At 41.0% G+C, this 21976-nt stretch overlaps 1 protein-coding gene across 1 annotated transcript; it reads right to left on the minus strand.

Annotated features, from left to right (window-relative positions):
- Positions 1 to 5432: 5432 nt before the first annotated feature.
- gap43 (growth associated protein 43) lies at positions 5433 to 21389 on the minus strand. The gene is made up of 3 exons (XM_070829485.1): positions 21124 to 21389; positions 12959 to 13610; positions 5433 to 6724 (listed from the first exon to the last, which is right to left on the minus strand). The coding sequence occupies exons 1-3, from the start codon at positions 21151 to 21153 to the stop codon at positions 6645 to 6647; spliced, it is 762 nt and encodes a 253-aa protein (XP_070685586.1). The 5' UTR covers positions 21154 to 21389; the 3' UTR covers positions 5433 to 6644.
- Positions 21390 to 21976: the final 587 nt, after the last annotated feature.

Consider the following 21976-nt stretch of genomic DNA (forward strand, 5'->3'; position numbering starts at 1 on the left):
AAGAAGTATGTGTGTTTTAATATGAAATGATACAGAAAAATTCATAATATATTGATATTGAGGTTATTTTTTCTGTCTTTACCTCATTCATTTTAGTTGTGTGTATATATACTTGAATCCAATGTCCTTATACTATATGAAAAGGCATATTTTATGTGTCCATGTTTCTGAGTAGGGTAGCAATTTGTTGAGGAAGAATAATTTGTGTGACCCTGCTCTATCATGTGAACTCAAGCCCATTAGACAATGATGTGTTTTTTTTCATTTTTGTTTCTTTTTTTTTTTTAAAAAAAAAGGTCTAGCTTAAAAAAAAGAAAGTTTTGTGCCGTCACTATCATACCAATTCTTGAGATGATACAAGTGCTGGTTACATGAGGTTATCAGGAATGGAATATTATGTTTAGCCTCTGATGCTCAGTCATTCTATGCGAGAGCCAAGAACAAATTAATACCCCCCCCCCTTAACAGCCATCAAGGCCACTGCGCTGATGGCTCTCTTTTACAAAATATTACATGTCCTAAATTTTCCCATCACACCTCTCCAGTAGCGATACAGATCACTCAATTTATTTCTTAGGAACAAAATGGTAAAACGAAAACCACACGTGTCAATATTTTGTAAAAACCCACAAGAAGATCCTTCGAACAGTGCAGTTCTGTCAGGAAACAGCCCATTGCTGTTGTGACGAGAGCTGCTGAAACTGGTGCACTATTAGCTGCCTTTTTTTTGCCATTCATTTTGGCCTACTGTAAGGTGACTAATAGCTCATGGACTCCAGCGCCCAGCTCAGCCCCTCGACCGGACATGTGTCCGCATCTCCGCTCTTCTAAAGACCAAGTCGAGAAAGTACTAGTACTGTAAAACACACATGTAATTAATGTCATCCTTGTCATGCATTAAAGACATTGTTCCCGGTGTTTTCAATGTAAATGCTTCTGAGGCCATGGCTGTGTGACTTTTTAGTGTTGGTGATGTTCTCTTATCCAGTCTAATTTTCATGTGGGTGAAACAGTAGAGGTAGAGTGTTACAGAAACTGAAACAGGCCACAATTTCAATCAAAGCTGAAGCATTGAAACAGTTAACAGAACACTTCTGTCATCTCTATCAACCACAACACAAACAATAGCTTCAGATGTCTCAGTCTGGGAAGTGATAAGAAACCTGCTTGCTTTTAGGCTTTTGTCACCTTGAGGATGTTTTTTTTCTTCATTTATTTTCTAAAACTGACCAACTCTAATGCATCCACTGTAACTCGGATTCACTCGACTCCTGATGTTTTTCTCCTACATTGGTGTTACTGCTAGCCCGCATTTGAGGATGCTAGTTTCAGCAGCAATTTGGCTTCTTACTGTGGTAAGAAGTGAATTACCTGCAAGCTGTGGTGAAATAGTTTTGCATGAGAGTGACCTGTGCTACAAGTCTGAACTTCAATAGGTCCATCTGTCCACTACATGTTGCATTAAAGAACCTCAGGGCAGAGCAAGGCCGGCCTTTCGCAGACCCACAGACAAACTAAAGTCTTTTTTTGCTGGAGTGACCCTGACAAGACCAACAGGGAAATGTCAAATATCTCCAAATTGTGCTCAGCATTTATTTTAACCTGCTTGGAGTGCGAGGTGGGCAGCGTTCACTGCATCAAGTAAATGGCAAACGCTTTGAGGAATTTTATGTTAAAAGTATGCCACAGTAAATTTGACTGCCGTCATCTAAACGCTCGACCATTCAGGTAATAAAAAAAAAAAACTCACCAAAGTGTTTCCATGCAGGTTAAAACCAGCCGACAGGTGCTGAACGATACTAAGAGCACTTGTGTAAAAGCCATGGAGCTCTGTCTTGTCTTATCTGTATTATTAAGCAGAAAGGAAGAAAGAATACAGTCCTTCCATTGCTCATTCAGACCAAGAGCCAGCCTATGGACAAAGCACCAACCCCTTGTAGACAGACTCAGATATCTACTGAAGACTGTAGATACAGCTATCTAGTTTACTATTGAGCATTGCCTCAAACATCACCGCCGCTTCACTGTTGGCTTGCGTATGTGTGTTTGTACTCTGAATCTGATTCTGTTCATTATTATTAGTAACCTACCCGAGAGGCAGGTAGGTTAACATGAGGTATGAGGTACAAAACAAGTTACTTTCTACTTTCCATTGAGGCTATGGTTACAGTGGTAACCCTCTATTTTAAATTTAGATTCTTTTCCTTCTCTGCGTGTATATACAGTATGATGTTTCTACAGTAGAATGTTGTAAAATCAGCAAATCCATTAGATCATGTTTATACAACTCAACACTTAAGATTTAAACAGCCAATGTTACTATCACATTTGTACTTCCCTTCCCTTTGTCACGGGAAATTAAGATTCAGGCGTGGATTATGACACAGCAATGTCCCATTTTTTTTCTGTTTTACCTTACTTTATTATGCCATAAGGTGATTGCAGTCAGTTTCTAAAAAAAATGATATGTAATAAAGGTATATGAGAAAATATTCATAACACAAAATAAAGTTGTTTGAATTCAATGTTCTGTATTTGAATGTGACTTGAGATGTCAGGAGAAGTAACCTCTTTTTTTTTTTTGAAGATAGCTTGGAACACACGGAATCTTAATGGTACTGTCGTGTTTATCACCATGTAACATGCAAATAAAATAATATATGTATTGTTATATTCTCTCTGGAAGACATTTTTGTCCTCAGAAAGTGTGAAAAATAGATTCGTCTTCAAGGGAATGCTCCAGTTTTACCTTTTGTGCCAAAGATGAATGATAAGGCTAACTCAGTGCACATCATAGACCATCAAATACGGCCTGGTCCACATCCCTGTGGAGCGCAGTGCCATGGGAACTGCTGCAGTAAAATGCCTCACCACAAGGTGTCATAATAAACCAAATGATGCCCCCTAGAATGTCGTGGTAGTCTGCAGAATGAGGATTCTGCATCACTATTAGACTGTCAAGATGAACAGGGAACATAGCAATGTCAAAGGTCAGGAAAACAAGCCTGGAGCTGCTGGGAAAATGTGGGCAGTGAAAGTAGATGCTATGTTTTTTATAAATATGCAGTGGCGGACAGTAAAAAAGTAAATTTACTTGAGCACTGTACTTAAGTGGAATTTTCAAGTATCTGTATTTGCACATACATTTTTTTGGAAACTCATGACTTGTCTCCACTGCATTTCTGTGTAGGTTCCTTTTACTCGTTACTTTAAAGCCCAGCCGATTCATTTCCTATGTGTTTGTCACAGGAGAAAAAAAAAACGATCACAGTAAACTACCCTTCTCACACTGTCCAATTCAAAGTACTTGCTGCATTTTTTGAACATTTCTAGCTGAAATTGCCAGTGGTAATGATGGAAGGGCAGATAAAGATGACGAGAGCACCCGTCGTCATATTGAGTCTGGATACTGTCTACTGTCTTCCCTGCATTCTTTTGTAGCATATTCTACAAGCTTTTAATCTAAAGGTTCTACAAGCAAGTCGGTGCTGTCTACAGGTTGTTTCAGAATCATTAGGTTCTGTCAATACAAATATGGCAAAGTATTGGCCTTAAACAGAAGATGTACTTTTGAATCTAAACTTTGACTCAGTAATTGTGTATTTCGTCGACCACCATAGCTGTTTTCATCAAGACAGACTGAGGTTGGTGTTTAACCTTAATAAGAACATTTCCCCAAAATGTCAAACTATTCCTTTACAGTCAGTCTTGGGGCAAAAAAGTATTTAGTCAGCCACCAATTGTGCAAGTTCTCCCACTTAAAAAGATGAGAGAGGCCTGTAATTTTCATCATAGGTACACTTCAACTATGAGAGACAGAATGGGGGGAAAGAATCCAGGAAATCACATTGTAGGATTTTTAATGAATTAATTGGTAAATTCCTCGGTAAAATAAGTATTTGGTCACCTACAAACAAGCAAGATTTCTGGCTCTCACAGACCTGTAACTTCTTCTTTAAGAGGCTCCTCTGTCCTCCACTCGTTACCTGTATTAATGGCACCTGTTTGAACTCGTTATCAGTATAAATGACATCTGTCCACAACCTCAAACAGTCACACTCCAAACTCCACTATGGCCAAGACCAAAGAGCTGTCAAAGGACACCAGAAACAAAATTGTAGACCTGCACCAGGCTGGGAAGACTGAATCTGCAATAGGTAAGCAGCTTGGTGTGAAGAAATCAACTGTGGGAGCAATTATTAGAAAATGGAAGACATACAAGACCACTGATAATCTCCCTCGATCTGGGGCTCCACGCAAGATCTCACCCCGTGGGGTCAAAATGATCACAAGAACGGTGAGCAAAAGTCCCAGAACCACACGGGGGGACCTAGTGAATGACCTGCAGAGAGCTGGGACCAAAGTAACAAAGGCTACCATCAGTGACACACTACGCCGCCAGGGACTCAAATCCTGCAGTGCCAGACGTGTCCCCCTGCTTAAGCCAGTACATGTCCAGGCCCGTCTGAAGTTTGCTAGAGAGCATTTGGATGATCCAGAAGAGGATTGGGAGAATGTCATATGGTCAGATAAAACCAAAATAGAACTTTTTGGTTAAAAACTCAACTTGTCGTGTTTGGAGGAGAAAGAATGCTGAGTTGCATCCAAAGAACACCATACCTACTGTGAAGCATGGGGTGGAAACATCATGCTTTGGGGCTGTTTTTCTGCAAAGGGACCAGGACGGCTGATTCGTGTAAAGGAAAGAATGAATGGGGCCATGTATCAGGAGATTTTGAGTGAAAACCTCCTTCCATCAGCAAGGGCATTGAAGATGAAACGTGGCTGGGTCTTTCAGCATGACAATGATCCCAAACACACCGCCCGGGCAACGAAGGAGTGGCTTCGTAAGAAGCATTTCAAGGTCCTGGAGTGGCCTAGCCAGTCTCCAGATCTCAACCCCATAGAAAATCTTTGGAGGGAGTTGAAAGTCCGTGTTGCCCAGCGACAGCCCCAAAACATCACTGCTCTAGAGGAGATCTGCATGGAGGAATGGGCCAAAATACCAGCAACAGTGTGTGAAAACCTTGTGAAGACTTACAGAAAACGTTTGACCTCTGTCATTGCCAACAAAGGGTATATAACAAAGTATAGAGATGAACTTTTGTTATTGACCAAATACTTATTTTCCACCATAATTTGTAAATAAATTCTTTAAAAATCAGACAATGTGATTTTCTGGATTTTTTTTTCTCATTTTGTCTCTTATAGTTGAGGTATACCTATGATGAAAATTACAGGCCTCTCTCATCTTTTTAAGTGGGAGAACTTGCACAATTGGTGGCTGACTAAATACTTTTATGCCCACTGTATATATATATATATATATATATATATATATATATATATATATATAGACACTACCCTCTGAAATGAAATTATCAACATAACTTTAAAACAAACTCCACAGTTTATGATGGTAATTGGCACATTTGCTTTATTTTGAAAACAGACATTGAAACCAGTTTTATTTTTTCATATTTTTTTCTCACAAGTTTGAACTCTTCGATAAGGTTGAAACTGGACATTGCACTCACTGGAACATGGGAAAAGTATTTATTTTTTTTTGTTTGCTCATTTGTTTGATTTTTCTTTTTACTTTTTTTCGTAACATCAGTGCAAGAAAGTATTTTTCCAATTCATATAAACTGTCATAACAACACCAAAGACATCAAAAAGAAGCCGCCACACCTCTTAAGTTTTTGTGACTGCGAAAAAGTTCCTCTCAGAGGGAGAGTTCCCATCATGCATCTGGTTCGATGGTTCATGCTACTGTTCTCACGTTTGGTCGGCAGAACACAAATCATCATATCAAATCGTCAAGACCCAGTTACGTCAGCACTAGAGCTGATTTCTATAGTTTATTATATCATCATGTCATTTAAATGGCATCAGGTCCATTAATGTATATGTGAGTAAACAGAGTTTGTAAAAGGGGTGTAAACCAAGCTTGAATGATTCAAGCAGAATAGAGAGTTTAGTAGACTTGTCCTAAATGTGGTTTTCGGATTCAGGATAAAGCAGCCCAACTGGAAATGTCACACATTTAATGATACATTCTATTCTCCATCCGAAGTGTCAGTACATTACCTATTTGCTGTGTTCTCAATACACTTGTACAGTGTTGAGGACTAAGTTGCATTTTAAAACCAGCTTGTTTTTGTGCGTGCATCTCAGACGTACAGATTTCATTCGCAAAATGTGTTTAAAGAAAGTGCATTGCAATGCATGTAAAATATGGAGCATTCACAATGCATTTAAATGTGCAGTTATCCAGTTGGGAGCGTTGACTTACAATAGATCGTGAAGATGTAGCAAATCAAATCCTCCTCTTTCTCCTCCTCCTCCTCCTCATTATCGTCATCAAGCTAACAATCATTTTTCATAACAACAACATCATCACCATCATCATCATCATCATCATCATCATCATCATCACTTCCTCATATTATTAGTATGAGCCAAAAAACTTCACGCTGGAAACTCCCCCCAACATGAGAAAATCATTGCCACACAAAAAATGACAAACAAATAGAAACAAACTGCCTTCACACTGGGAAGGCAAAGAGCAACCTTTTTAGAATTTTGTTTTTGTGTTATTCTTCATACTCTTTAATTCTGCTTTCTTTAGGTTAGGCTTTGATTTATTCATCCTTGGACTCCACGGCCTCCGCTGCTGCATCTGCCGGGGTGGCTTTCTCTGCTTTAGACTCCTCTGCAGCATCTGGGTGGAGGGGTGGAACGAGGATGAAGGATAAAGTGGCAAAGCGAGAGTAGGAAAATGAAATGAAAGGGCAGTAAGAAAGAGGGACACAATAGATTAAAGGTGGGTTGGAGAGGAAGAGAGAAAATTAACCAATGGTGAGGAGGTTTTACATTGTCATGTTAAATTAATTAAGCTGTGTTTGGGTCTTCTTACATATTGAGCATTAAAGATTTCACATATCAGCTGATATGTTAAATATTTCACCTCTGAAGGTCCTCTATGTAAAAACAAGCATAAGGTAATATTCAAAAATCATGAAAATGTGGATAATTCAGGGAAAAGGGAGCTTTGTAATTCCATGTTGCTCACAAGACTATTAAAACTACAGCATGGCAGAGGATGCAGCCTAATGTCTGAAATATCATGTTGGCTGTGTAAATAATAAAAGAAAAGAGTGCCCCTAACAGCAGCATCTCGATCTGTCACATTTGATACCGTTTGATGCCCATAGTATACTTCTCTGTCATAGCATCCAGTGGTGGCTCACTAGATGGTGAATATTGGTGAATTATGGTTCCAAGCCATTAATTATCTGTTTGTTTTTACCCCTATGCTTTTCTGCCGTTTCTGCTTATATATTATTATGTGCTGTTTCTAAAATATTCTATCTATCTATTGTCTGTAAAACCAAAAGTAAAAAATAGACCTACGATGCTTTCGGGAGCTTTATTCTATTGTTTTGACCAAACCTATAATTCAAGTGCTCTGAGAGCGATGATATCATACCGTGATGATCTCATACTCTTTTAACAGAAAGAGGAGACATCAAAGAATGACATCATTGCCTTGGAGATTGGGGTGATAGAGTATGTGTGTGCCTGTGTTAGTGTGTGTGTGCGTGTGTGTGTGTGTGTGTGTGTGTGTGTGTTTTTATGTGTCTGTGAGGGCTAGGCAGAGAGAGAGAGAGAGAAAAAAAGGAGAAGTGGGGCAATCACGTCTATGTTAGTGTTTGTGCTAATGTGTGTGACTCATGACAGCATGATCTTCCAGGTAGGAGGTAATTAGCTTGTTAGCCAGTTTGGCATGTCTTTCTTTTCGGCCACTGAACTGTGCGATGCAAACGCAATTTCATCCAATTCCCAGAGACAAATCCTGCCTTTTGTGGTATTCTGACATGAGCGCCGCCTCAGTTCTCTACACCAGTATTCACGATCAAATGCTGGTTTAGTTTAGCTGATTTGCAGATAAGCATTGGAGATGGGAAAACAAACACCCAAACTCTAATGATCTTTAACTTGGATCTCCAATTTTGCCCACTGATTTCACTCTTTTCAGTCAACTATGTTAATGAGAGTATGACACATAGTTTACTGCAGAACTTTTAACATCTAAACATAAAGTAAAGTTTCAGTTGAAAAGCAGCAGTAGAACTGACATCAGACATCATCTAATCAGTATTAAGTTGCACATAAGCTACTTTTCCGATTTTCACTTACTTTTGTAATTTTATTTTAAACATAAGGCATGTCAATTGTCTCAAAACTTCTATTGACAAAGAACAAACATTTCATAGGGAGTGCAGCAAAGCTTAATCCTGGGTCCAGCACTTTTAGCCTTAGGTACTACTAGGGATCATCGTCCTCAATTGCAGTATTGATTTTCACTGCTATGCAGATGACACCCAGGGGTGGAAGTGACACATTGCATTTATTCAAATACATTTTTTTATTTTTGTCTTTGTTTGTGCGTGTGTTTTAACTGAAGTACTTTTAATCACATTGCTACATTTTCACATCCTTTCACAGTAAAAACCAAACTTAAAATGGAAAAAGTCCTCAAACTGTGTGAGAAACGAACAAGACCAAGATGAAAGCTGACACTCAAGAACATACAGTACATGTTGAAATGTGTATGTTCACTGGCAGTCGTGCTGATTTGAGTTTATCCTCTCTGTTCTCTCTTTGTTTGAATCAGTCCACATCAAAAAATGTGCTTGATCAATTAACAATACGACTGGTTAATGCTATGACCCCCCATTTTAATTTATTTGTCCATCGATCCTGAAAAATTTCAGTTTAGTTTGTCAGTTTTTAATAGCAGAAGTGGCTCGACTGTTTCTATGAGTTCAAAGACACTCACTGTTACCGCTTTCTTGTTAGATATTTTGCAATACAAAAAAACTACAGTGTCCTTCTTAGCTCAACAATATGACGTTACGACGTTACATTACAAAACTTATAATTACTACGTTTACTACACAATTGATATATTCGATAGATATATCTTTTTACAACCCTACTTTGTCTCTCAACATAGATCATCTAGTTGCAGTGTAATTAGTGGTTACATTAAGTATATATTTCTCTATGACCCTATTTGCAACACTAAACTACAGCTCTAGGAAATTATAGTTTTTGAAGTTTTTGATAAGAGCACTCTGTAACAGTTGGTCCCATGTGTGCAGCCCTTTATGATGCTGATTTATAAGCCTACCTTTCTAACAATGTATTTGGTTTAGCTCTATGACAAGGTGTTCATTTTTTAATTCCATGGACACCTGGCATCCCAGTTCTCGTTTCATAGAGCACTTTCATGACCCACTCCATAAAATGAAATAAAAAAGTGGGCCCAATATTATGATTAAATCAAACATTTCAAATTTATTTGCAGAGTGAAATATTAGGCTAATAGTTATAAAACTTGAAACTTGAAATGAAATACTGGCCGTACAAAGTGAATATGGACTGTACTATGGATAAACAAATGAAGTGTAGGTCTATATGAATGTGACGAGAAAAAATTAAATGTGACGTGGATAAATAATTGTCTTAAGTCCAGTTTGATGAAATCTATGAAAGTGATAAGTGCAAAGATTAAATGAGGGATGTGAAGTGTAAAATCCAGCTTGATAACCCCATCTTCATTCTGTTTCTCTGGCCATTGAGGTAATTATTTCCCTCACTGCTGAGAGAGCTTTTGATTACAATGAATGGGAGTATTTATTTTCTGTTTTAGATCAATGTGGTTTTACAACATATGGAAGAGGGGGGAGACCTCTCAGCCCCCTGCTCATTGATCTAGCTATTGAACCCCTTGTCACTGATGTAAGATCTGACAAGGAGATTGCAGGTACAACTAGAGATGGTACAACTTATCACTGTATGCCAATGATCTCCTTTAATATATTTCTGACCCTCATGAATCCATCCCCCAACTTTTGGACACATTAAAGAATTTTGTTAAGTTTTCTGGCTATAAATTGAACCTAACAAAAAACATTTTCAGTTAAACAGATAACAATAGATAATATTTACACCCATTTTCCATTGAAAGTGGGGTCAATATGTTTCACCTATGTAGGGATAAAAATTAGATGTACTTTCAAAGCGTTGTTTAAATGTAATTTTAAACCTTTAATGGATCGGACCAAACAGGACCTGATGCGTTGGTTTACTTTGCCCATTTGTCTCGTAGGCTGCATCAACTCAATTAACATACCAGTACTGTAAAAGTTATTGTATTTATTTCAATAATTCCTATTTTCTTGTCCAAGTCTTTTTTGAATTGCTGTGTTCAAAAGAGAAAAAAATTGAAGCAAGGTCCTAAATGAGAACAATTTCAAGTGTTGCAGGTTTTAAATGGTTTATAATTGCATTTTCCTCCTCCTTGTCTTTGTAAGGACCCCCCAGGGAGTGCACCAGGCTTTGAAGCCAATTCGATGTAGTGGCCAAACTGTGTAATTACAACAGTGGCATCCATTCGGCCACTGGGCGCATAGACATACACTGTAAAAGAGACATCTGTAAATGAGCTGATTAACTTTTTTTGAGCACCAACTGATTCGTTTCACCATCAGAATTTGATCTATTTGGTCCGTTAACATTTGGAAAGTCAAGAACATTGAATCATTTTATCCCCATTCAAGTTAGTGGAGGGCTGCCGAAGTTAGCCAAGATGCTAGTCCACGTGCTCTATGGGCCCCACAACACGGAAGGTCCACATTACTTTATACCCAGGAGTTCAAACATTTTTGGGTTCCTGAGCCGCTGTGTAACTTTCATGCAGGAATGAATGAGGCTCCTGTCTCGTACACTTTATCCAGTTCTTTTTAAATCCATAGGTGTAAACAGTATTGCAAAATCTCTGCTGATGGGCTCATTTCTATTGTTGTATGGAATATACCGTCTTATTACCCAACCCCGCTTGCCTTCCGTTCTCGAAGTGGCACTTACTTAATGTATGCAGCCTAATTATGCTTGTTGCACCCGCCATGATGTCCATAGTCAGGAATGTGACACACAGTTGTTACTGATAATCTGCTGTGTGTAAAGGCTGCAAAGTGCATCTATAGAAATATTGAGATATATATGATCAAGATGACCTCTTTGCTCCCTTGGGAACTGCATCTTTGACATCATTTTATAGATGACCCATAATTTCCTCAATCTTCCTCATGACAAAGCTGAGGTCTTGGTTACTGTTACAAAAGAGCAAAGAAAAAATGCGCCTACTACTTATTACAATATTTCAGCACTTCACACCTCAGGCAGAAAATCTCGGTGTTAACAATGACTAATCTAACTTTCCAGCTGCATGGAAAGCTTGTACATGAAGTAGGCTTGACTACGTGAATGCACTGTCCGCAGGTCTCCCCAAACAGTAATGAAATCAGCTACAGTTTCATACAGCATGCTGCTGCCAGAGTTTAAACTGGTTAAAACAGACAAGAGATCACACCACTCCTGTTCTCTGAACGGGCTCCCAGTTTCTTGGTAATGTCCACGACTGCTTCTTCTAATCCTAGAAGATTACAGTTATTGAGAAGATGATGGTGGAAGTGGTTATGTGATGTTTATCTTAACATTTAAATGTTTTCCTTTCCATTTTTTAATATTTTAACTGTTCTCGGTGTCTACACTTTGAGCTGAATTTTATGTATTGTAGGTGCTCAAGTTTTTTATCATTTTGATATTATTAAGTGATATTATACAATGCCATGTCTTCATTCTATTCTCTACAGTTAACAACTTGGTCAGATGTAGAAGTCAAGCCAGTAACACAGACTATCCTTTGTGGAGAATCTGGATCATACCCAGACTGCCTCATCAATTATTCAATCAGATCAGAGGACCTGCCATCCTTGTGCATGTGACTACAGTCTGTGTGCTGGTATCCCTTAACCAAGTGACTTTGTTATAAATATTAATTTGTTTTCTGAGTCACTTTTTAAAGCAGATTGTGGCCAGCAGTGGATTCTTAATTAGCAGTTCTTTGTCAGGTAGTGTTTGTTTGTGACAGACTTCCCCGGTGTGGATCGTGACCAGTAGGGATCATTAATCATTCATTGAAATCAGAGCACCTGTTATCCCCGCTCTGCTCCATGCAGGCCAGCTATCCCATCGAGGTGGTAACTATGACAACAGGGAGACAGTGCTGCCTAGGTGACCTAGATTCCATGTAGTTCTCCAGTTAGTATGTGTGTATGTGTGTGTGTTTCCCACCTACTCGAGACTAAGCACGCTCCATTAACTACCTGTCTGACCCAGTCTGAGAGTCCTTGGACCAGAAATATGAGTTGATGTCAGGATATGTTGAACGAGTTTGTGGTATCAATGTTATAATGTGATTTCATGGCCTCCCAGTTTCTTCCAGGGTACATGTCTGGAGTACATGCCAAATACTTTGAAGTGATATTTTGTGTAAAAAGGATGTAATGGGATCATTCAGTATGAAGCCATCTGAGATGTTCATGAACCTTTATGACTCATGATGGCAACACAGGCCCCTTGTATAACATCACCCTTGAACAGCGCTAATAGTTCCCAACTCTGCATTTCTATCCCACTCTCTTCCTCATCAGTATGGACTTTCTATCTTGCAGAAGCTCAAATACAACGTTGTCTAATCTAATATTGAGCTGTGTCTCTGTGTTAACCAGTGAATAGTGGGACATTGCCAAAGATCTTTAAATCCCAAAGACTCAACAAGCAGTTATTTCCTGTGGTGCCTGCCAAGCAGACTGCAGGAAAGCTGACCTCTTCTTCTTTATCCGTTTTTTATAGTAAGTAATTACTTTTTGATTGGTTGTCTGGAATTATTATTGTCTCTGAACCCAATGCCCTCGCAAGCATGTGCACATCTAAGGATTTGATTCAGAGATCTTTAACAACCTTTTTGACAGCTCCTAATGGGCTTGTTTTATTTGACCACTACAGTGAATGGATGTTAAAGGCTTTAGTGTACTCTGCATACCTTGTTTATCTTTTGTTTGGTTAGGCTCCTCCTTCTCAGCTGTCGGGCTGACAGCAGCAGGCACATCGGCTTGTCTGGCCTCCTCCTTTCTCTCTTCACTCTCCTCCTCCTCCTTCTTCTCCTCAGCTGTGGCTGTGGTGGGACTCTCAGCTGCCGCCGCTGGGGCCTCCACCTCTTTGGGCTTCTCCTCAGCTTTCTCCTCCACCTTTGGCTCCTCTTTCTTGGGCTCAGGGGGTTCTGTCGCAGCCGTAGGAGAGGCAGCAGCGGGCGCTGCCGCTACAGGAGATGCCGCTGCGCCCGCAGGAGAGGCAGCAGCTGCTGATGGAGAGTTAGCTGGCTTGTCTGCCACTGGACTTTTGGCTTGGCGCGTCTCCTCCTCCTTCTTGGCTTCCTCTCCTGCAGCCTCCTCCTCTTTTGCAGGTGCCTCCTCTCCCTCTGCTTTCTTTGCCTCCTCTCCTCCCTCTCTCGCCTCCTCTGCTGCAGCAGGACTGTCTCCCTCCTTCTCTTCCTCTCCATCTTTCATCTTTTTCCGAGTTATGTGTCCACGGAAGCTCGCCTGTATTTTGGTAGCAGCCTTGTGGGCCTTGTCTTCAGGTTTGTTGGTAGTGCCATCCTGTTCAATCTTTTGATCAACATCCTCATTCTTCTCCACCTGATAGCCGAGAGAGAATGCAACAGGTTATTGTCTTATAACTGTAACCGATCATGCAGGTCACTGGAAACCAGCAAGGAATTAACTAGTTGTTAAGTTAAAACTTGCAAAGACTCCCTCTACTGTGGGGTATGTAGCTTGAGGATGATCATCCCAAAACATCATGCTGGCATACTTTTATTCCTACCAAAGACATGTATAATATGCCATGAGTCAATAGGTCAAAAGTCAGACAAAAGGTATAATGCTATGAGAGAGGTTATTCATTAACTTATGAATTTACATGTTTATAACCATTACTGGAGAATTATAGACTGGGAAAAGTTGGGTTAGGGTTTCAGGACTGGTTTAGAATTGAGTAAAAGTGTGGGATTGGATGAGGAACAGGGTTAGAATAGGACAGTACACAGTGTAATATTGAAAGGGGTTCCATAATATTACCTTTGGTAACTGGATCCATACAGTAGCTGTCCATCAAATAGTGGCTTGTGCTATGAGTCATATAAATCTAATGAAAAGAAATCAAATCAAATAAAGGAATGCATGATGAGCACTTAAAGTGACAAACAAAATGAATCATTACATTCAAAATGAATAGGCAAACAAATCAAGGTAAAATATTCTCAAGCCAAGATTGAACCAAGCAAAAGCTTTAGATGTATACCTTAAATGAATGTGAATAAGCAACATGAAGCAAACACAAATTGTCAACGAGCATGCAAGCATTACAGCATCAGTTAGCCAAATGATAGAGATGTGAAAACTGCAGACTGAATGGTTTGGAGTGTTTTTGTCCCTTTAGGTATCAAGGCTTTGTCAGGAGCCTCGGTTGACAATACAATGAATCTATAGCATTTTATCATTTCATGTGCTAGAAAGAGGGGATTTAGTGCCACTGAGTCATGAAAATAACCAATGTGTGTGTGTGTGGGTCGATTGTCTCTGCATAATGAATTGGATAGACAGGGATGTGGAGCTCGACAAATGACTGTAGGCATTTATTACAGTTATTCAATCGAGCCATGAGGATAATATTGCCCTCTTGATAATGGTGCTAAAATAGATTTAATGAATAATTGAGTTGAATGTAGAGCCTCTCCATAGCATTCGTTAATGTTACCTACATTTACTGTCAATGATACCTTCAAAATTATAACCAGAAAAATGTAAGCATTCAAATTTCAGCCTCTTTCTCCAAAATAATGAGCCATCTCTATTCTCGAGGTACAGTAGCTCCCTAAGGCTTCATCTCTGGCTGCTAGGGAATGAGCTGCCTGCTAGAAGCTCCTCAGCATTCACTGCCATACCCCTCCCAACCATCAAAGGTTACCTTGACAACCAGAGTGCTAACTCATCATGGTGCTGTCTGCTGGTTGGTGCTATGAAAGACTATATGTCACTCTGATTGGCAGTGCACCTGACCCCTCAGGGGAGCCGGCCAATAGGAACACATAAATCATGCAGAACAATCAGCATGGCTAAGGAGGTGTTGTGTGTGATTCATCGGCAGGGTGCAGTTCAGGGCCGGAGGAGGGACCAAAGGGTTTATATGTACATGTGTGTATCAATGCTGGAGGTCTTTGTCGTTGAAGAATAGCATCAGTTGAGGTGGTTTAACCCTCCAGAGTCTTGGGGTAAAATGGCCGTTTTTACTACTTTTCATTTTACCTTTGTGTTTCCCATTAAAACTGTTTAGCTTGCTTTCTTTGTGTTTGTGTCTTTGACGCCGACGGGCGGTCCGAGACTCTGAAGAGTTAAGGTCAGTGAGTTTAAGTGGAACTGGTTTTTGAGGTACAACTCGGTGGCATCCATCGTTTTATTTCCTGATAGCTTCTCAATCAATCAATGTATCAATCTTTATTTATATAGCACCAATTCCTAACAAATGTTGTCTCAACGTGCTTTCCATAAAGAGCAGATCTAGACCAAACTCTTTAATTAAGAGAGAGACCCAACGATTCAAAATTAAGGATTCAAAAATCCCCACATGAGCGAGCATCAGATATTAGGTTCTATCTCTAGTATCATTATATTCCATATGAGGTTTAACTCAGACAGCTGTCTGTGTGAGGAATCACATCTGTGTGGCATGATTTAAGAGCCGGGGGCCCTAAACCAACATGTCTTTTTCAGGGTCAGTGTGTCAGTGCAATATTGGAGCAAAGAGGCCAAGGTGCAGCTGTGTTGGTATATTCACCCCCTCCACCTTTACTCACATGCCACTCCCAGGATTAAGAACATAAATCCTGCCCTGGGCCTTCCTGCAATTCTTAATATCCAACATGAATTCCTGAAGCAATTTTGTTCAATATGATCTTAATAAAACAGCATGATACTGCTGGCTGTGAGAGTGATGGTAGATCCTCGGGGGCTTAACGCTGCTCTTCAGATATAATGATTTATGTTTAAAATCTGAACCAGAGCTGTTTACTTAACAACCAATAAACTTTAGCAAAAAATAAACTTTAGCAAGTGTCCTGCTATTAGAACAGATAGCCAGACAAGTGGAGTGGAGACAGACAAAGCAAAACCGGCACACCCTCTACTCTTAACAATATGCAGGTCTCCAATGATTTATTGAGCTTTTATTATGTCTGATCTCATGGGTGCTTACAATTGCCAAAAAAGAGCCAAGCACTTAACTCTAAATAGAATTACTTACTGGCTGCATACAGTGAGTCAGACAGACAGAGAAAGAGAAAGCGATGGATGAGGGTGTTTGGGAAAATAAGGGGTATGACATCATTATTGGAACAGAGGGGATGTCATTTACTTTATAGGGATCTATGAATGTAAGGGTTCAAATGTAATAAAATGTGTAATAAAATACCAGCAGAGTGATATTCAATCAATCATTCAATCTTTATTCATATAGCGCCAATTCATAACGGCGTCATCTCAAGATGCGAGATGTCTAGACCAAACTCTTTAATCAAGAGAGAGACCCAACCATTCAGGAATTAAGGATTCAAGAATCCCCACATATTAGTTCAGATTGTACAGATATCATCAAATATCAACAGATGCCACTTGAAGAGCACAAGAAGACATATCACCATCATGGTTTGATTACAACTGTAGCATCATCGTTTGAAATAATGATATCTGTCTGTGCGTCACGCTCAAAAGTGCTGTGCAGTGTCTTCCTGACTGATGTAGTTTGTTTCCACAGACCATAAGATTCAGTACTGAGCCACTTTGACCCGTCATATCAAATTTATTATGCAATGATAAACAATGTACAAGTCGTTAGAGGCTACGTTAATATCTCACATTATCTGAATAGACACATTACTGCTAATCCTTTCAAAATCCCTCCTTGAATGACTGCTAACTCAAACCTGGTCACATACCCCTCCTGCAGTTGCTGTTCTGCTCTGTCTGTGCGGCACACATTTTCATTCATAAATACAGCAGCACCTCCCAAAGGTAGATGGTACACGCCCATTAGGTCTTCACACCATGACTCCATGACTATTTCAACTGAATTCATTTGCAGCGAGACAACATATTTGCATTATCAGGTTAATCAAATTAGTTATTACAATTAGCCTGCAGTGTTTCCTCTTTGAATATGGTCTGTGTGGTTGCCATAGATACACTAGTGAAAGGGGTTTCTTTATCCAGTGAAAAGTGGAAAGATTGCAAAATTAAAGTGCTGTTCTCGCATGATCGTAAAACAGATTTTACAATCCTCCTGTAATTATAACACTTATATATAAGAACATTACTGCAGGACCTATACATAAATGACAAATAGTGACTGCCATCTTCTCGATTAGAATCTAAATGTACAATGCTCACAGCTTAATTTGTCTGAATACATGAATTCCGTTCACCAGAGGACAAAAACCTTTGTCTTTCCATTCTAAAAAGATAGTACATGGCTGTGCTAAAATGTTCAGTACATTATCTGACAGCTGGATGTATCTATTGCAGCTTTGCCTATCAGCTGCAGTCTGTACTCGGTCCCTGTCTGTCTCTGTCCTTGGGTGGGCACCGGCTGTCGTGAGAACCACACCCGAGAGTGATGGCTTTACTGACAGATTCATAACCACACACACACACACACACACACACACCATCCCCCAATGGTGACACACAGTAACAATTCGCCACCTTCCCACTGCCTCATTGCTAGTGCCATTAGGGACTTGTTTCAGGATGGGGGGGAGGAGGGGAAGGGAGGAGAAACGGGGGATGATAGAGCGGAGTGGTGTGGTTTATGCTGGTTGAATTACCACAGAACCACAGCTCGCACTAATGCACATACCAGGCGTGCATATAATCATGTTTTTTGTTTTGTTTAGTTTTTTAATCTAATCCATTCAAACAGGAGACTCCATTTTCACCTCACTGCTCTGCCTGGGCTTGTTTCAAACGGTTTGAATGCTGCTGGCAAGAGGGGAGAGAAATATTAAAGGTAATATTTGCATTTATGATGGAGGAGCTAAGAATGTTGCTTTGCAGAAACCCTTTTGTCACCAACTGAGCATGTGCAGCTGAATAGTCACTTTAACGTCTAATTATTGAAGATTTGTGTATATAATGTCACACATTATAAGTATTAAAATATGTTATGCATTAGCTAATTGAAATAAAAATGTTCATTCTACATATGCACTATAAACATTGTCATATTACCACAGTTCCCAAGCGGGCAGACAGATAATATTAGCCACCCTGCTAGTGGCACACATACTTCCTGCAATGAAAACTTCTCTCCTGAAAATCCCAGAATGATTTCAATGGCTGTCTGCTTTTCTGCAGGAATCATCCAGACACCAAAGAGCAAAGACTGGCTGCTGTCTGCAACTGCTCAATATCTCCCTCTCCTTCTTTCTCTTTCTGCCATCTTTCACTCTTTTTCTCACTGAGTTAACTGCTACCCACTCATTCTCTCTCTCTCTCTCACACACACACACACACACACACATAGAGAGACATAGCAGAGCACCACACCCTTTTAGCCAGCTATCTCCTGCAGATGAGGAGAGGGGGGCTCAGGTGGTGACTGCCACAGCCCATACTCGCCATCTCGCTCTCCTTCTCTCTCTTTTTCTCTCCTTTGACGGTGAATTGATGAGCGGTGTTAAAGGATGCATTCTTCTTTTCTTTCTTTTTTTTTCTTTTTTTTTACAACGGCCAGGGAAAAGATGCTCCACAGCAACTAATAAGCGGCCATATGCCAGCATCATTACATCCTCTGGAGCTGCCTTTAATTCAATTACAGCGATTCTCTGCCTGAACAAAGGCTCCGCAATCGCCATTGATCTCATAGGGTCGAGGATGAGGATGGGGAGAGGGGCAGTGAGGCTGAGGAGAGGGGCAAGTGGAAGGAGAGAGGAGCTGGAGGAAAGGTGGCTAGGTTTAGACGTGGAGAAATATGGGCTGTGGCTGGTGCTTTGGCAAGGGCTCTGGCTGAAGCCAATGCTTGGGAAAGGGTCTTGAAGGTAGCAGACTGGGTCTTGATATTGATCTAAAATGATTAGGACTCCTGAAAGTGGAGGCAGAGCGAGACAGGGCAGGCAGGTATGGTCCTGGTGCTGGTAGGAGAACTAGGGATTTGGGGCGGAGTTAGTGAAGAGCACACGTGGGTGGGGTTTAAGGTTTATGGGGGATGAAGACCTGGGTTTAAGAAGGACCTGAACCTATGGTGAACCTGAACATGATCTTTCCCCAAACCCAGGTGTGAGGACAAGGAACATCTTCTGTAGTGTTGAATTTCATTCTAAAATAGCATAAAACTCTGGGAAGCCTGAGACTTAAATGAAGTGTTAGTAGCCACTCCCATAGTGAAGATGTTATGTGCACTTCACACAATACAATGGCAAGACGCACAGCAATGTTGCCATGTTTAAAGCAGAAAAGCATGCTCTCTGCTCATCCATCCATGAAGACAACGGTCTTCATCTGTCTGGATTAATTTATGCCGCTGCTCCTCAAAAGCAGGAGCTGGAGGATAAGTGCTTGTAGGCCAGGAGGATACAAGCACTTATTGTGGTTCGGCGCGCACCCTCAACGCAGCGACACCGTTGCTTGGGAAAAGCCAGAGCCTCACCCACATGGCTGCAGTCTGCAGCACACCGCTTTCTTTTCTTTCTTCCTTCTCACCTTTGCGCATGTTCACCTCGTTCAACCGTCATCCCTCGGTCTGTCGCCACCACATTTTCTGCCACCATCCAGTTTTGTGTCCCTCTTTGCCTTTCTGCTTTGCTGCGTGCCTGCCTCTCCTTCCCTCCCTACCTCAATCTTTTCTCTGCCCACCAGGTTCCCTTCAGTCCTTACCTCCTCTCCCCCCCCCCCCATCTAGCTCCATGTGCCCCAGTGATACTCCACCCTGCCGCTCATTCTCTCTCTCTCTCACTCTTCTTTCTCTCTCCCTGACTGCCTCTCTGCATCCTGCTATTCCTGCATATCTTTCAACTGGCAAGCCTTGCTTCCTTTTCTCTATCTCCTCCCTGCCAGAGATAATATGACTCATCCTGGCTAACATTTAAGAAGTAATCAAGTGCTATCAGAATCCAGAGCGTAAAGAGTCAAATAAAATCAGTGTGAGATAGCAGGAACCCGGCCCTGATCGCACACAAAACCAAAACTGCTGAAATACAACAGAGTGAAGTACAGGAGAGTACCACCCTCTGCTCTACTGTGCAGACCCACCCGCTTCCATGCAACACCTTCTTTTTTATAATTGTCTGCCACTGTGAATAGCCATGCATTATTATCAACTACCCACCACCACCCTTTCACACCCTTTAGATGAGTGCACACTTCTTAGGACCCTCCATTGACAGCATCCACTTATAAAGCTTGAGGGCTATGATAATCCATTTAGACTCATTTATTCCCATTGTATTCCCCTGAGGCGACTGACATGATGGTGCTGCTCACTCAGTCCGTACCCCGCCCTTTTTTTCTCCTCTCTGTGGAAATTTACTTTCCTGTGTCAACCATTTCTGCTCAAGATAACAGGAGTGCGAAAAGATACTAAGAACGCCCATTTAAGGCATCATTTAAGAGCGCACAGGTTGGGTCTAAATGATGTGAATCATCATTAGCAGTGGTGGACTGTGCACAGTACAGTAGAGCTCCTGAATAAAAGAGGGAGTGTTTGAGCTTTAAAAGCAGACAGAATATGTCAAGTGCCTCTCAATAATCTTTCACTTTTTTCAAGTGCATGATCAATGGGAGGGAATGCCCAGCTGCCCATGATCGAGTTACAGTCTTGTGCCTCTTTGCAAGTACAGTGTGAGGTCTGAGAGGCATTGTGGCAAAATCCATTCATGCGGGATAATCACATTAACTAGGTGTGTCTGGGCTCTGTGGATAGACTTCTATAAAGACAAGCCAGGCCCTGAGTCAAAGCAAATTACACCGAACATTTTTCTCCCCTTAATCTCCCCTCAAGCATCCTGATCTGACTACAGTCACAAAGTTCAAAGTTGAGCTGCATCATTTTGTCAGAAAAAAAGAGCAGAAAATATTGAAAGAGCAAATCAGAGCAGTTTACCGGTTTGGTTCTTCTTATGCAGCACAGCATAGTTGGAGTTGTTGTATCCTCCCTTTTTCTTCTCTGCTTCTTTCTTCCCTTTTTTCTCCCTTTCACTTCTTCTTCTTCTCTCACCCTCTCTCTCGCGTGCACACGTTCTCTCTCACACTCGCTTTCGTGCACACACACTCTCTCTCTATGGTTGTATCAACAGCTAAGCCGCCCAGTGCATTTACTCATCCCAGTTGGCACACACACACTCTTCAGACGGTCTGCTTGGGTGCACCTCTCTCTCTCGCTCTCTCTCTCTCCCTCTCTTACTCACTGCCTGACAATGACTACAAGCCCACCCTTTAAACCCCTCCCTTCCCCTCGCTCTCTCCATCCCTCTCTCCTCCCCTCCATCCCTTTACACTATCCCCTCCTCCTCTTCTTGCCCATAGTGATGAACCCCCCCACCCCTTTTAGATCAGCACTCCTCTCTTCTACATCCTCTCACCCCACCCCCACGCCCCCTCTTCTCTTTCAGTCTGGCTCCAGAAAAAGCTGCGGCCCCACCCTAAAAAGGGTCTTGCCTAATAACTGGATACCTCCAATTTTTTCTCTGATGTATCTGTTTTATTGTACTTTATTTTTGCTTCTCTCTCCACTACCCCTACCCCTCTGTTATACCCAACGCCCCTCACCCCTCTTCACACACAAGAGAGTGTTTTTTTCTTTTTCATTATTTAAAAGAAGATTCCAAATAGAAGTCGCCTCCTCTGATTGCTCAGGTTCCCTCTTAGGCTGTGTGTTATGTGCACTCCGCATCCAAATTGCCACATGGATGCCAAAAGCATGTTTTCTAGCACAGCCGGGAGCGGCTCTTGGCAGG

The sequence above is a fragment of the Pempheris klunzingeri genome, chromosome 4 (assembly GCF_042242105.1).
Source record: "Pempheris klunzingeri isolate RE-2024b chromosome 4, fPemKlu1.hap1, whole genome shotgun sequence".
Taxonomy (NCBI): Eukaryota; Metazoa; Chordata; class Actinopteri; order Acropomatiformes; family Pempheridae; genus Pempheris; species Pempheris klunzingeri.